This window comes from Solanum dulcamara, chromosome 9 (assembly GCF_947179165.1).
Source record: "Solanum dulcamara chromosome 9, daSolDulc1.2, whole genome shotgun sequence".
NCBI classification, from domain to species: Eukaryota; Viridiplantae; Streptophyta; class Magnoliopsida; order Solanales; family Solanaceae; genus Solanum; species Solanum dulcamara.
The window spans coordinates 70,627,043-70,643,263 of record NC_077245.1 but is presented as its reverse complement, the minus strand read 5'-3'; the positions used below and the strand labels follow the sequence as shown (position 1 = coordinate 70,643,263).

The 16,221-nt window shown below is 39.0% G+C and overlaps 3 protein-coding genes across 3 annotated transcripts; 1 reads left to right on the top strand and 2 right to left on the bottom strand.

Moving 5' to 3' along the window:
* Window positions 1-399: 399 nt before the first annotated feature.
* On the top strand, window positions 400-1,516 carry LOC129904151 (uncharacterized). Its single transcript, XM_055979694.1, has one exon. It carries the CDS (start codon window positions 558-560, stop codon window positions 1,320-1,322), a length of 765 nt encoding a protein of 254 aa, XP_055835669.1. The 5' UTR covers window positions 400-557; the 3' UTR covers window positions 1,323-1,516.
* A 1,125-nt stretch (window positions 1,517-2,641) lies between these two features.
* LOC129903768 (chitinase 2-like) lies at window positions 2,642-4,161 on the bottom strand. Its single transcript, XM_055979302.1, has one exon. The coding sequence runs from the start codon at window positions 3,560-3,562 to the stop codon at window positions 2,642-2,644; it is 921 nt and encodes a 306-aa protein (XP_055835277.1). The 5' UTR covers window positions 3,563-4,161.
* A 651-nt stretch (window positions 4,162-4,812) lies between these two features.
* LOC129904150 (chitinase 2-like) lies at window positions 4,813-6,233 on the bottom strand. Its single transcript, XM_055979693.1, has one exon. The coding sequence runs from the start codon at window positions 6,175-6,177 to the stop codon at window positions 5,164-5,166; it is 1,014 nt and encodes a 337-aa protein (XP_055835668.1). The 5' UTR covers window positions 6,178-6,233; the 3' UTR covers window positions 4,813-5,163.
* Between the last annotated feature and the right edge of the window lie 9,988 nt (window positions 6,234-16,221).

The window sequence follows — 16,221 nt, the reverse complement described above, 5'->3', positions numbered from 1 at the left end:
TTCATTATGATTTAGTTTAGATTTTATATTTAGACATCTATTGGTATAATTTAAGTTCTTGTGTTTTAAAGTTTTATTCATAACTTATATTAAAAAGTATATTTAAGAGATTTAATATTATTACTTTTCTGTAATTTTATTTTTTTTAGCATGTAAATATAACTTTGATTATACTATTAATTATTGACATAACCAAATAACCAAATCAAAAAAAATCAAACGAAAAAGTGAAAACCGAACCAAATCATTTTTTTGATTTAAATTGAGTTACTCTTTTTCAAAATCAAAAATCAAAATCGAATAACACAAAATCAAATCAAAAAATCGAATGCACACCCAATACTAACATTTCGTGTGTCTTTACTAATAGGCTATTCTGCCTAAAAACCTACCAAGCGGTCTCTTACCCGTCGTCGTCGAGATAGGAAGTAGTTGCGGTTTTGGGTCGGGTACAATTTGGAACTCAAAAGTCAAAATCAAAAAACCCTAACAAAAACCCTAGCTCTATCTACACCAGCAGACAACAGCATCAGAATCATCTTCTCCAGAGGAAGCCGATGAAGACTGTATCAGGCAAAGTAAAATCTACAACTCCAATCTCTCTCTCCGATGCAGCAAAATCCATCTCCAAATTTGCTGTATCAGACCATGAAGCTTCACATGCCGTTTCCTTATATGTCCAACGTGCTGCCGATTCATTCAACAATCTTGTAAAGGTTCATCAGAAACTCAGTTCCAATTGTGTGAAAAAGGAGTATTCTAATGATGATATCGAAATTTCAGAAAGTAGGCATCATCATGAGAAAATTCGGGAGGTGGGTTTAAAGGTTGAAGATGTAGTGAAGAATGAGGATATCCCAAATGGGTTCCGAGAAAGCAAGAAAAGCAAGAATCTTGTCAAGGAAGAAAACGCGGAAGCTGATACGAGGAATAAGACCAAAAACTCACCAAAAGTTGATAAAGTGAAGCATCAGAAATTGATAAAGACTGAACAACGACTCGATATAGGCGAAGGAGAGACAGAAAAATCCAACATAAATGAGCTGGAGTTTGTTCAAATAGATATGGAACTGGAGCTCAAGGAGGTTAAGGAAGGTGGTATGACAAGTAGAGATAAGAAGAAAATGAAGAAAAAGAAGGATAGAGGTGTAGGTGACAGTGAGCACGAGGTGGGGAAAGTGGAAGAAGATTTGGGTAAAAAGGCGGAGGAGGAAGGGAAGAAGAGGAAGAGTATGGATCCTGATGCTGGTGAAAATGCTGGTTCAACAGAGCAGAATAGTAAGAAAAAGAGTAAAAAGAGAAGAATTGAAGGTGAAAAGTAATTGAATTATCTGAGTCATAGGAATATTGTTGTTGTTGTTGCTGCTATTGTTGAGGTTCAGAGTTATACCTTTCTGTGTAACACCTGCGGAAATTGTCCCTTGTGGATATCATTGCTAAAGTTGTATTGATATATCGATTCAAGTAATCTTTTTTGAGATATGATTCAATTTTAAATGATTCTGGATTTAAAGCAGTATGGTTGACATATCAGAATTGAATTTAGGATTCTAACTATCTTTTTTGAGTAAAGGTAACATTTTTCGGATCCAATCTATCTTACAACGAAGAAGCATATGGTTGTACACATTGGGCAAATTGAAAGCTGCAAAGCTAACATGTTTTTGTTCATTTCTGTTTCTTCACATTATTTAAATTTGTGTAACATCTTTGCTAATTATTGGAGCTTGTTATTGATTGGTTAACTGGTTGTATGACTCAGTAGCACACTTTTGGATATGTTTTTTCTCACTTCTTCCTAATTCTCACATGCTGAACCCTTGAAAGTTGTAGCTAGTCAGTCCAAATGCATAGACTAGCAAGATAAATTCATAGCTGTTCATTAGCCTCAGTAGAGGAAGAAACGGAAAAGAACGCAATTTTTGAAAGAGCTGGTCAGTTATCTTCAGGACCGGAAGATGTTTCATCCAATCTGTTTTCCTAGGTTAGCATAGTCTGACTGCCTTCTTTGAGCTAAAGGATTTGAGTTAAGCAATTTGACAAAGAGCAAAAGTTCACTTGGGAGGAAATATGTTGGTTGAACTGCAAGCTAGTCGATGGAGTTGTATATTTCACATACTTCAGCATCTTATTAAGGCATATATTATGGAAACAAAGTGACAATCAGTCTTTACCTCTATATTCACACTCACTACAATGCACATATGTAAGAAAGTAGAGTGTTAAGACGTATTATAATGGATCATAAATGATTAGACCTAAATAATGTTGCTGGTCAATCTAATTGACACCTTATGTAATTTGGTGCAATGGTTCGTCTTAATCCTTTTGGGGGTAATAGAATTGTTTGGGTTGAAAAAGGGCTTGTCCTATTTTGATTATCATATTTCCTTGCATTTTTCCTATATCTGTTCTGTCATGAAATGCTTTAAACAAACTATATTACTCAATACTTATACGAAGATTAAGTTTTTCGCACCCTTAGAAATTGTAAATCTGGACATGTTTGCATCTGGATTTGTGATGTTAAGACCACAATAAGTGGACTACTTCAAACACGGAACAATAACATTCTTTTCATTCTAATTTTTTTCCTCTGTTCATGGCCTACAAAGGATTATCTGGCATGGTTGCAAGATATTCAAATTGCACTTGCTAAGAGGTCCTGCGACAACTTTTCATATAGAAAACGATCTTTCGTAGAGTCATCTGCAGACCAAATAAAGATACCATGAAGTGTTCCCTGACTCCTTAGTATGCTGCATGCATCAAAGAATCCATGTCTAGGAGACAAGCCACCACTGTTGTCAGTTCCAAAGCTAACTAGAATCTTGCCTCCTTTATAGTTATACATCTGAGTTTCAAAGTACTGTAGGAACTGAGGAATGGTTGTGCCCTTTTCATAGGCATAAAATTGGAAGTTGACATAGTCTATTAGATGACCGTACTTTTTCCAGAGTGCTAAATAGTGCGCTTGCACTGAATCATCGGCATATGGTGCTATTGATATGTAAGTGACAACATTGTTTTGTTTAAGATAGTACAACAGTCGCCCAATGCACTCGGCGAATGTATCTGGATCTGCATTGAAGTGTTCATAATCTATATCTATTGCATCCAGGTTATACTCTTTCACTATCGTGGTGATTGAATATATTGCTTTTCTTACCCAAGAAGTAATTGAAGTAGGAGCGAAGGTGGCATTTTTACCATTCACTGTATCACCGCCAAGACTCATACCTACCTTAACGTTTTTATGCTTGGCCTTGATGGAAGAAATATGAGAAGGGGTTAGGTTATCAATGTCCCAATAGATCAAGAAGACACCATTTGTGGGTTCTGGTGACTTTGTGTTTGTGTAGTCTATAGCAAAGGAGAGGAGGAAGTGAAACTCAACATTTGGATTAATTGGGACATCAGAGAATGTGACATTCTTGCCCTCAGCTCCAATGTATTCTCTGAAAACCACAGGGCAGAATGCTGGAGCTGCCTCGGTTGTAGGGGAAATGTTGAAGAGAGCTTGAAGGACAAGAAGTGAGATGCAAAATTTTAAGGACTCCATGATTTCTTGGAGTTGGAAGGATCCCTTGTACTTCTTATTTGTATTTAACCAAAGTAGATGCTGATTAAAATATTTCTCCTTCAACAAGGCATTTGTTGTATGCTTTGCCGACTATCATATAGGTTTAGATTCTATTTGTTCTTTTGTGAGTTGTATCTCTTTTCAGGACCTGGTTTTATAAGCATCCATAATATTAATAGATTATGTCTCAGCTGGAAGCCAAGCATTGTCTTTCTTGGCATTTCTGGACAGCAGAGATGCCCTTCAACAAGAAGATCCAATAGCATCCTTTCTTCCTATTCCGGGCCAAGGAAAGAAAATAAGGAATTTTTAGGGAGAAGGATTTGGCCCTGACTGATAAACTAACAAAAGGAAAACGAAATGCGATTGCTTGAAAAAAATCCGTTAAATCATCAGGTGGGATAAAAGGAAAGAGTGTATCTGCGCTGCTCGATGATCGGATGCGCAATCTTCCAGCTCTAATTGAAACTCCTTCTCATTGGCAGGTTGGGTAGGGTCCATGGTGTTTGGCCAGCAAACTGAGTTTTTCAAAAGGTAAAATGCATATTCAACGTAATTTACCTACTCTGCTCTGGGATTCCTCAAACCCATCGATGGTCTCTCGTAAAAATCATCCAAGATGATACTGAGTATTGTTTCTTTGGCTCAAGTTGATAGTACTATTCCTCAATCTGATCGAATTTGGACAGTTGATATGACAACTTGTGGGGTATGAATGCTTTGGACGGCTGATAATGAATTGTCTTTTTCTTGTTTGTAAAGAATAGGCTGGAATAAGATATTTCGCAGGATGTTTTGAAGGCGCGTGCATAGACACTAAATGGTGGTTCTTCACTTGAATAACATAGTAGTACAATTTTGGAGAGCTTTTCTCACTTCTTCTTAATCCTCACATGATATTGAAAGTTAAACCAGGTAAATCCATCTGCCTAGAAATATTTGGCGGCAAATGCATTGAGAGTGATGATGTAGATGAAGCAAACTGCAAGGGTTTGGGAAAATACAGGACATATTCTGGTGGGACTGCAAGCTGGTCAAGGAACTTGTAAGTTTTACTTTCTTAACTCAAGATACTGAAGGGATTGCTTGCTTTTGAAACTGGAGAATTCTTTATTTTGTATTTTCTAGGCGACTAATTTAAGGCATAATTATAGAAACCAAGTGCCTATTAGTCTTAACCTTTTCATTCACGCATGCTACTGCATTTTATAACATATCTGTACTCAGTTAGAGATGTTATAACGTATCATACATGCTTAGACCTGAATAGAGCTGCTGGTCAGTCTAATTGACACGTTTTGCATTTTGGTGAAATGATTCCTGCAAGTCCTTTTAGTGTTCCAAACTATATTTTAAAACAAAATTATTTTCCTGTGATAGTAAGCTTTAGCACATTTGGGAATTGTAAATCTGAACTTGTTTATATCAATATTTTGATTGTAAGACCACAATACGAGTACAACCTCATACATGTCTTGTTTCCTAGAGAAGCCCCCAAAATAAGAAATAACATTCCAGCATTCTAATTTTTATCTTTTGTCATGGCCTACAAAAGATTGCCTTAAATAGTTGCAAGATAATTAAGTTGCACTTGCTAAGAGGTCCTGTGACAACTTTTCATATAGGAAATGATCCTTCATAGAGTCATCTGCAGACCAAATAAAGATACCATGAAGTTTTCCCTGGCTCCTTAGTATGGTGCATGCATCAAAGAATCCATGTTCAGGAGACAAGCCACCAATATTATTAGTTCCAAAACTCACAAGAATGTTGCCTCCTTTATATTTACATCTCTGGGTTTCAAAGTACTGCAGGAATTGAGGTATGGTTGTGCCCTTTCCGTAGGCGTAAAATTGGAAGTTGACATAGTCTATTAGATGACCATACTTTCTCCAGAGTGCTAAATAATGCACCTGCACTGAATCATCTGCATATGGTGCTATTGATGTGTAAGAGATGACATTGTTTTGTTTAAGGAAGTACAACAGTTGCCCGATGCACTCTGCAAATGTATCTGGATCTGCATTGAAGTGTTCATAATCTATATCTATTGCATCCAGGTTATACTCTTTCACTATCTTGGTGATTGAATATATTGCATTTCTCACCCAAGATGTAATTGATGTAGGAGCGAAGGTGGCATTTTTACCATTCACTGTATCACCGCCAAGACTCATACCTACCTTAACGTTTTTATGCTTGGCCTTGATGGAAGAAATATGAGAAGGGGTTAGGTTATCAATGTCCCAATAGATCAAGAAGACACCATTTGTGGGTTCTGGTGACTTTGTGTTTGTGTAGTCTATAGCAAAGGAGAGGAGGAAGTGAAACTCAACATTTGGATTAATTGGGACATCAGAGAATGTGACATTCTTGCCTAGAGCTCCAATATATTCTCTGAAAACCACAGGACAGTTTGGTGAAACTGCCGTGGTTGTACGTGAAATGGTCAAGAGAGTCTGAAGGACTAGAAGGGAGATGTATAATTTGAAAGTCTCCATGCTTTCTTGGAGTTTGAAGGATTCCTTGTTCTTTTTATTGGTATATAACCAAAGTTTATACCAATATTTAAAGTATTTCGCCTCCGTCGACATGGCATTTGTTACATGCTACTCCACACCTTCATTTTAGGCTTAATTTCCATTTGTTCTTTTGTGAGTAACATTTCATTTGTAGACCTGGTTTGGTATTTGGTGACCATCAAAATAGTTTTAAAAAATGATGTCTTAGTTGGAAATTTGGCATTGTATTGCTTGGCATCTTCTACAGACGGCTTAAAATTTTAACAATCTAAAATGTAAACTATGGACCTTGAAGTAGTCAAAAGTATTTGTAACAATCTATTTGTCCTTCAATTCGTGTTTGGATTAGGTCAGCTGCATTCGCTTTCTAGAGCACAAATGCAAACTTTGAGTCATTTTGCATTTATCCTTCAAAACTTTTGTTTCCATATTCTGCAAAAAAGGAACTTTATGTTAACAGTGTTGAGTATATAATTATTAAAGTAAATAAAAAGCGTCCCCTCTTTAACGGCTTGAGCTTTTAGATGAAATAATTATACACTTTAATGTGGTTCAGAATAGGTAGAGGTTCTGAGATTGAATCTCACCATTATTCATTATCAAAAAAAAAATTCACGTACTTGATGATAAAAAAAAAAAAGAATCAGGTCCCAACGTAAGATAATGTGTTGCGTAGATAATTATAGAAAATGAGACAATAAATAATATTTAATACTTGCATAAACTTTTGTATTAAATAATGAATTGTTATGTTGATTTAATTTGGGTCACTCGCACAAATGCCATATATTAGGGTGATATTTAATTTTTGTTCCTCAAAATTGTTGGTTTTCCATTTTTACCTTTCAGAGGTTTTTAAAAATGACCAAAAATGCCCCTGACAGTCGAAAATAAAATAAAATTCGTCAAGACATAAATTAAGTTGTATAAGTTATGTCTTAAGCATAAGTTCAATCACACAAGCTATGTCTCAAGGCATAAATTTAGTGACACAAGTTACATCCCAAGGCAAAAGAAATTAAGCCAAGGTGTAAGTTATACCGCAAAGCATAAGTACAGTAGCACTGAGTTATGTTCAAAGGCAAAAGAAATTAAGTCCAAGACTTAAATTTATAAGGGAAAATTATGCAAATAAACAAATATATACTAGTTGATTAGTTAATATAGGTATAATTTAGCTAATTTGCAATTCGCCACTAACATTTAGCGTTAATTGCGGCTCGAGTTTGTATAATTCGCATGGTTGTGTAGTTCGAAATTTGTATAACTTTTGTATAATCTAATTTTCTATAATATAATTTGTATAATTGTTTAAAGTTCAGATGTTTGTATTTGTATAAATTCGTTATTTTGAATTTATACAAAAATAGTTCAATTCTCCGCAAATTATACAAATCCGCAAATTATACAAATCCGCGAATTATACAAACCCAAGAATTATACAAACGAGACAGCTTAAACTATAGATACAATTCGTAAATATGCAAACTATAACTAAAAAGCCTGATTAAGTTTATTATAATAGTTATTTGCAAAATTTCCCCAATTTATAAAGTGATTCAAATTATGCCCCAAGACATAAGTTTAGTGGCGCCACAAATCAAGAACAACCAAACTAGGAAGTGTGTATTAACTTTAGTTTGGTTTAGAAATCGGCTAAAATTGATTCAATTTTAATTTTAACAAAAAATTGACCCAATTACCGACCCATAAATATCCTACCCACAATATTAATTTTTACATAATTAATCTCTGCATTATTAATCTCTTCAACCGAATGACCTCTTAAGAACGTAACACTGTAAAGCGTAAAATGATCTTAGTGAATTTTTCTCTACAAAAAGATCCGTTCCTTTGAGACAAAGAAAGGTTATCTTTAATACTACTTATTAGAAAAAAATACTTCTTATTAATAATATTAAATAAAAATAAAAATATTATTATTTTTAATATGTGTGCTAAAGCTTTGAAAATCATTTATTATGAATTGGAAGGAGTATTTGATAGAGTTTTTTTTTTTCGGGAATAGACCCTACACGAGGCTCCCACCTCTCGTGCGCGGCCAGGGGTTAAGCCGCTCACCCCCAAGCTGTATTATACATAAAACAGAAAAAATACAAGGAGGGGGCATAGACCTAACCTCCAATCCTATGGTGGTTCATAAGCCGGCCATCCTACTAAGGTCAGCCAACTCATTCCCGATATATGCACACGAAAAGAAAACCTAGAAACTATGCACCTAAAGGAGAGGACTCCTCTCGACACAAAGAAACTAGGAAAGCATAAATAAGGGGGGGACACTGTAATTGGGTGCTCAATTCAAGGGTGCAAAATGAAATAGTAAATCATGGAGGCTTTTTAATCCGTTTGGTCTTCCTCCGTCTGAAGCTGGGCAGGCCGACTCTATCTAGCATGTAGTATCCTCGAGTACCAGGAGGTAGCTGCTGGAGGGTGGTGTAGTGGCCTGGAGTGGTAAGAATGTGACTGTGCTTGGAGAGAGCATCCGCAGTGAAGTTTGCCTCCCTGTATACATGCCTGCAAGAAAAGAAAGCAAATAATTTGGAAATAACAACAAGGTCATGAGTTACCTGGTGAAGGCTCCACGGAGGTTTCGTTTGATGATTGATCCATTTAGTGAGCAACTCCGAGTCAACTTCTAGGATAACGTGCTGAAAGCCCTTTTGAATGCACCATTTAAGCCCATAAACTGCCGCCTCTAGTTCGGCTTGATTGTTGGTTCCCTCCCCTAACGGTATGGCATAGGCGAAGATGAATTTACCCATGTGATCTCTTAAGATTCCACCCCCCAGTTGGCCCCGGATTACCCAACGCACTGCCGTCAGTGTTCAGCTTGACGAAACCTAGTTGTGGCTTAATCCACGAGACTTGGGTGATCTTCATCTCATGAGTACACTTATCTATACAGGAGATGGTGTAGATCCAGTTCGAGGGTCAATGGATATAGGGGTACGCGACTCTAAGGAGATTTGAGATGTCCTTGAAAATTGCAAATTTCACTCTCGCCAAACTAGAACTCTTCCCCCCGTATTTGCTCGCGCACCTATTCTTCCACAAATTCCAACATATAAATATTGGGGTGGAGTGAAGGATAAGTTTGTGAGCTTCTGTGCGGTACTTGCGAAGCCACCAACTCATAACAAGAGGTTTGAGGGGTGTGGCTTCATGCCTTATGCCTAGGGAATCTGAGAAGTAGCGCCAAATATTCCTAGCGAATTGGCCAGTGCTGAAAATGTGCTCTATGGTATCCGGACCTGGAATATGGCAGCAACAACATGGAGTGGAATCATAGCCGAATGCAGTTAGCTTTTCCTCCGTTGGCAGCTTGCCTCTAAAAGCCCTCCACAACAAAAAAGAGCATTTAAAGGGGATGTTTTTGTGCCAAGTGTAATAGTCAGAAAATGTCTTGGTCCGGTGTTCCCTGACAACCTGCCATGCCGAGGAACATGTGAAGTTCCCATTGGTGTTAGGCTTCCAAATGGCCTGATCGGGTGTGTTTCCTTGCATCTGAATTGTGGAAGAAGTAATGAGAGGGACGAGTTGCACTGGTGCCAACTGATTTAGCATATCGATGTTCCATTGCCCATTTATAAGAAAATCAGCCACCCTCGCGTTGCTTGCGTTTCCCAATTCCTGCCTATAGTTGGTTAAGGGGCCGATACCTAGCCAATCGTCCCACCAAAAATAACACGAACCCGAGTGAAGCCTCCATTGAATGTGAGGTTCAGCAATGTGTTTGTTGTGCATCATGTGTTTCCATACAAGCGACTGGCCAGAATGGAATTTTTTTCTGATGGGGTTGGCTCTCTGACAGTATTTGGCTCTAAGGAACTCACCCCACAACGTTGGTTTAGCTCTAAAGATCCACCATTGCTTGAGCTGGAGAGATTTACACACATCTGTAGTTCTCCTCAACCCAATACCTCCTTCGTCATATGGATAACAAAGTTTTTTCCATGAAGCCCAATGGTATTTTTTCTTGTTATCCTTCCACCCCCAGAAAAAATCAGCAGTGACTCTCTCAATCTGTTTGAGAGTAGTACGGGGGGGAGTAATGGCCGAAAGAAGGTGAATAGGGAGCGACTAAAGTACGTATTTCACGAGTGTAGCTCTACCGCCGTAGCTGAGGATTTTGGAGTGCCACCCTCTAATTCTGTTGACAACCTTAGAGACCATGTTCGTGTAGTACATGACTCTTTGCCTGCCAATGTACAGAGGACATCCTAAGTAGGTGATGGGACTATGCTTCTGAGTGAAACCCATAACCTGTTTCACCGTTTCCACATTGTCTTGGAGTGCATTGGGATGCATCATGAAGTGGCTCTTATTTTTGTTTATAAGCTGCCCCGATGTCTTTTCATACAGAGTCAAGGTCTTCATGATAATTTGAAGAATTTCCCTCCTTCCGGAGGAAAAGATGATAACGTCATCCGCAAAACTCAAATGGTTAATTTGTGGGCCTCTTTTCTTCATATAAAAACCATGATAGAAGTGGTAATTATGAAGACTATTCAGCATTCTGGAAAGCACCTCCGCTCCCAAAATGAATAAAGCGGGAGCAAGAGGATCACCCTGTTTGAGCCCTCTGGTGGAATGGAAAAAACCATGTCTAGATCCATTAATAATAACAGAGTACCAATTGTTAGACATGATTCGCCAAATCATATCAATAAAGGTCTCACCGAAGCCCATCCTTCTCAGTACCAGACAAGTATAAGACCAGGAGACTCTATCATATGCTTTGGCCATGTCTAACTTGATAACCACGTTGTCACCAATAACGGGCTTTCTGATATCGTGGATAATCTCCTGTGCTAGCATGATATTTTCGGAGATGCTTCTTCCTTTTACAAATCCAGATTGATTGGGAGAAATAAGAACGGGAAGAATCGGTGCAAGCCTGAGGCTAATGAGTTTTGATATGATCTTATTGGTGAAGTTACTGAGACTAATGGGTCTATAGTCAGAGAGTGTGTTGGGGTGATCTACCTTAGGGAGCAAGACCAAACAAGCATGAGAAAAGAATTTAGGCATAGCATACCCTCCGAAGAAAGAAGTAATGACTGCTAGTAGGTCCTCCGAAATAATCTCCCAGCAAGTTTGGAAGAATTTTCCATTCATACCATCTGGACCAGCTGCAGAGTTAGGATTCATGGAGAAGACCACATGTTTCAATTCTTCAATGGTAGGCGTGGCTTGAAGGATTTCATTTTGAGCATCTGTGATTATTCTAGGATTGTAATTCAAGATATTCTCCGGAATCGGAGATTGATCACCTGTGAATATTTGCTGAAAATGATCGCAAGCTGCTCTAGCAATGTGCTCGTCGCCCTGAATCCAATCCCCTTCTTCGTTAGTAACCTTGTGAATGAAAAGTCGCCTTCTCCTACCACGGATTAAAGCATGGAAATACTTAGTGTTAGCATCTCCATCCTTGAACCAATGTAGCTGAGTTTTTTGTTTGAGAATGTTTTCTTCAATTTTAAGAAATCTGATGTATTCAGAGTTGAGAGCATGCAATTGCATCCTATTCTCTTCATTATTGGATACTATCAGATTTTCTTCGGCGATTTTCACTAGTTCTTCATATTCCCTAACCTTGGCAAAAATGTCGCCGAATTCCACTCGCGACCATTTGCTAAGTGTGGAGGAAAGCCTTTTCATTTTTTGGTGAAAGGACCACATTGGGTTCCCTGTCATGGGTCTGTCCCAACAGAACTCTACAGTTTTGAGAAAAGTAGGGTTATCCACCCAACAGTTCAAGAATTTAAAATATTTAATAGTGGAATCCTGTCTTTCATTCATTTCTATAAGTAGAGGGTTATGGTCAGAACCAGTAGAGGGGAGATGGGTGACTGAAGTGTGAGGCATAGCGGCTAACCAGTTATCGGACACCATAGCTCTATCGAGTCGCTTCCATATTCTTTTATGCATATCTCGTTGATTACACCAAGTGTAGTCTGAGCCATGATACCCCAAATCTATTAGGCCACATGCTTCAATAACGCTAATGAATTCAAAGCTTTTGTTCATGTTGTAAGGGATTCCACCTAGTTTCTCATTCGTGGAGGTGATGACATTGAAGTCCCCAACTGTGCACCATGGAAGGTTAGTGGAAGCGTGATGCATAAGTCTATCCCAAAGTGGTCTTCTAAGAGTATCTTTGCATTTTTCATAAACAAATGTCATGAGAAATGCACTTTGATGCTCTACATGTTTCATCTCGCAAGTTATCTGTTGGTCGTCAACGTCGATAACTTTACAATCAACATCCTGTGTCCAGAAGATCCAAATCTTACCATTAGGATTGCACACGGACCTATCCATACCAAGGTTGATTCCAAAGCTTTGGAGATGAACATTGTTAGAGAAAGGTTCTAGGATGGAGATTATGGACGTTTGGTGGATATGTGTGAGCGACTTAAGTCTATCTATGACGCCTTTGGTATTGATTCCCCTAGCATTCCATATAATTGTGCTAATCATTGATGGGATCTAAGGTTACGGAGCCTAGTGTTTGGTCTGTTACTAGGAGCATGAATAGTAGTAATTTTAGGATTGTGGTGAACCCATGTAGGTGATAATCCTTGCTCACTAGCTAGTTGGTTCATTTCATCGTTCGTGATTTTAGTCGTGATCCTAGAAGGTGCAGCTGTACTATTTGATAGTTCAACAGTCTCTTCTTCATCCTCTAACCCAACCTCACTTTGAAAGTCTTTGTCGTATTCATCCTCCGAGTGTATAACACCATATTCATCATCACTATCAGGAGCTGAGATCTGAGCCTCCTTAAAAGTGCATAGGATGTTGATGGCATTTTCAGGTTGCATAAGAGGAGCTGCTTGAATATTCAAAGGGGTAAGGTTAAGAGGATCTTCACCACCAAAATCTGGGCTTCTAATTGGGGTGGTCTGATCTAGGAGGACATACTTAGAGCAAAAGTTTGAAACCACCTTACCAATTGTATCGTTTTCAACTCTATCAGCAGCAGTGTTTGTAGTGGTAGAGGTTGAAACTTCGTTTTGCTTTTCTAATTTCTTCTTTCTAGCTCTCTTTCTCCTTAGATTTTTAAAGTTACTAGGACTAGTTGAGAATTCTATATCATTAGTGTTGGAAATGTCTTGTTGTTTGGTGATAGAAACTTGCACTTGGTGGGAACAAGGACTAGGCACATGGTCACTTGAGGTTGTGCTGAAACTGTAGCCATTAATTGGGTCATTTTCAGCCCTCTCAATGTGACCAACCCTTTGTTTTTGGTGCTGAAAAGTTGTAAGTGTAGGTGCCATAGGCTGAACATTTTGTTCTTTCAATCTAGGAGCTGGACCACCTTCTAAAACCTGATTGGCCATATTTTGCTGCATATTCTCCTTCCAAGGAACAGCAGAATTAGCACCTACAGCCTGCCTAGTTTCATTGGAGAGGACAGCTTCAGAAACTCCTAAATCTTGCCATATTTCTTGCAAATCTGAAGCTACAATCTGGCTCAAGATCTGCTGATTATGAGGCTGAGAATGGCCTGAGGAACTGCCTATTTCCTGAGTGGAAATATGGCCAATTACAGGTGCAGGTCCTTGCACTTGGTTGGGACTAGGACTAGGGGTTGGATCACTTGAGAATGTGCTGAAGTTATAGGCATGGTGTTGGTATTTTTCAGCATTTTTAATGTGACTCTCACCATGTCTGTGGTGCTGGAATGGTATGGGATTAGGGGCTAGGGCTTGCACCTTTTTTTCTTTCAAGTTAGAGAGTGAAATAGCACCTAAGACCTGTAAATTTTCTTTTACAGAGACAACAACACCCTGTCCCAGTAACTGCAGGTTTTGGGACTGAATAGGGGCATCATTCTTGGCATTTTCCTGCGGGGGATTAGGAGTAACTGAGAACCCTAACTTTTGTGCATTGACAAAGTCCATTTTGTCCACTTGCTTGGAAGAAAAGTGTTGAATATTTGAAGTGGTAGCAGGGGCTCTAAGGTCATTCCTAGGGTCAACCATAGGGTTCTCATGCAAAACATGAGACAAATCCCCCCCACTGGACACCCCATCCTGCAGGTTAGTTGGTTTCTCCTGAATACCATCCTCTCCTCCATCAACTTCAGAATCAGCCAATACATTAAAAGTAATGTTCGGGGAGCCATGGGGGATTGGGAGCATTGAGTCAATACCTGATTGTCGCTCGCGATGTCCATGAATTGCATCAGTACCTGTATTCTTGGTTTGGGTGGGTTTATATACCTGATGAGTGTTTCCTTGTACCTTCTGGGTGTTCTGCATAGTTTGGGTCTTACCTTTGAAGTTTCTTTTCTTTTGGGTTTCCCATTGTTCATTTGAAATTTGATTCTTGTTTGTATTGGTTGATTGTTCCTTAGCCTTGCCTCTTTCTTCTTGAGATGTGGTGGTAGATATTTCTGGTGGTACCTGTTTCCTGAAACTTACAGCATTAGTTAAGACAATAGGAGTAGAGATCATACCTGTGTGTTTTGTCAACGCATCTTTTCTTAGCTCTTCTTCCTTGTCTTTGGCCTTGTTGCGTTCTGCATCTCTTCTGTTGATGGGGCATGCAAGAGGAGTATGGCCTTGGTGTTTGCAATAGGCACAATAAAGGGGGACATCTTCATATTCGATGTCCTGCCATCTACCTTCTCCATTTGGATCATCATTTTCATCGAATCCAATCCAAACACTTTGGATTCTAGGCTTTGTGATGTCCATTTGGACTTTTGCTTTTGCTACGCTCCCCCTTGTCTTTTGCATAAAGGCCATGTCCAAGTGCAACACTTGTCCCACGTCCGCAAGCAAGAGCGTAACAAATTCTTTATGGAAGCAATGCCATGGGAGCTCCGGAAGTATGACCCAAACGGGAAGAATGGGGGTTTCATAATTTGGATCGAAAGTAGGGGTCCAAACTTGAAACCGCATAAAGACACCGTCAATGTACATACGCTTGCTATCTAAAATGGTGGCTCTATCATGTTCATTATCAAGGTCAATGTATATGTGTCTAGAGTTGAAGTGGGTAATCTTGACCTTGCCCCTTAGTTCAGTTTGGGTAATAAATTTCTTTCGAATAATCTCCATCTTGGGCATAGGGCTGTAAAACTTGCCTATGAGTGTATACTTACAGGATTCAGCCATCTTAATCATGTAATCATCTCTCTTAAACATGATGGCCAGACATCCCTGTTTTGTAGCTCTTTTCGGAGGTGATAGGTCTATTTTAGTTTCGGTACCGACTTGTCTAATCCTAAGTCTTGTGGCTAAGGATTGCATTATGATGGGCGGAGGGAGGTGGTTAGTAGTGGTGGGTTTATTGTTGGGAGGTTTAGTTGTTGGAGGTATAGCACTGGGGGTTAGGGAAACTATAGGTACTTTAGTGATTTTAGGGTCGAATTTTTCAAAATTGGATGAAATGGTAGGGAAGTTTGAGACTGTGGGGTGTTTGGTAGTTTTGAGACCATTGGAGGTACAAGGAGTGTCCGAATTAGTGGCATGATTAACTAATACAGCGTCGGACCTTAATTCACTGTTTTCGTGTCTATTGGTAGGAGTTGCAATTTTGGAATTTGAGTTCGGGGTATCTAAAAATTGTGTTTTTTGGTTTAAAATGTTCGTATTGGTATGAGGGTCGTTCTGGTTTATAGAATTGCTTTGGGCGTTCAACGGAGTGGTGATTCCGGTGATTCTTTGAGGAATTCTAACACTAGCAGTAACGTTTGAAATGGTGGGATGGTCGTTTTCCTTAGCATTTTGTTCCTGAGGTGTATTTGGATGCTGGGGAGTACCATTGAATTGAAAAGGAATTTTTTCGGTAACCGGAGCTCCGGCGCAACCACTGTCAGCATGTATTGTCAAATTGGAAACCTCAGAATTGAAATTCGACGGGTTCGAGACCTTACCTGATGGGGCTTTTTGGATGGTTGGATTCCTGTCATCATTCTGAACAATTTGGCATTGCCAATTTCTGAATCGGATTCCCGCCGCTTCGCCGCCTCCGGCCAGTGGAAGCGTAACCCTAATTCCCAAATTCGAATCGTTAGAGAGTGAATTCAATGGGTCTTTTGGGATTTCTGTGTTCTTCGTTGCATCGTGGTCAAAACCC

Excerpts from the sequence above, each read along its gene's own strand:
- LOC129904150 (XM_055979693.1), bottom strand. The coding sequence starts at position 6,177 with ATGTCGACGGAGGCGAAATACTTTAAATATTGGTATAAACTTTGGTTA.
- LOC129904151 (XM_055979694.1), top strand. The coding sequence starts at position 558 with ATGAAGACTGTATCAGGCAAAGTAAAATCTACAACTCCAATCTCTCTC.
- LOC129903768 (XM_055979302.1), bottom strand. The coding sequence starts at position 3,562 with ATGGAGTCCTTAAAATTTTGCATCTCACTTCTTGTCCTTCAAGCTCTC.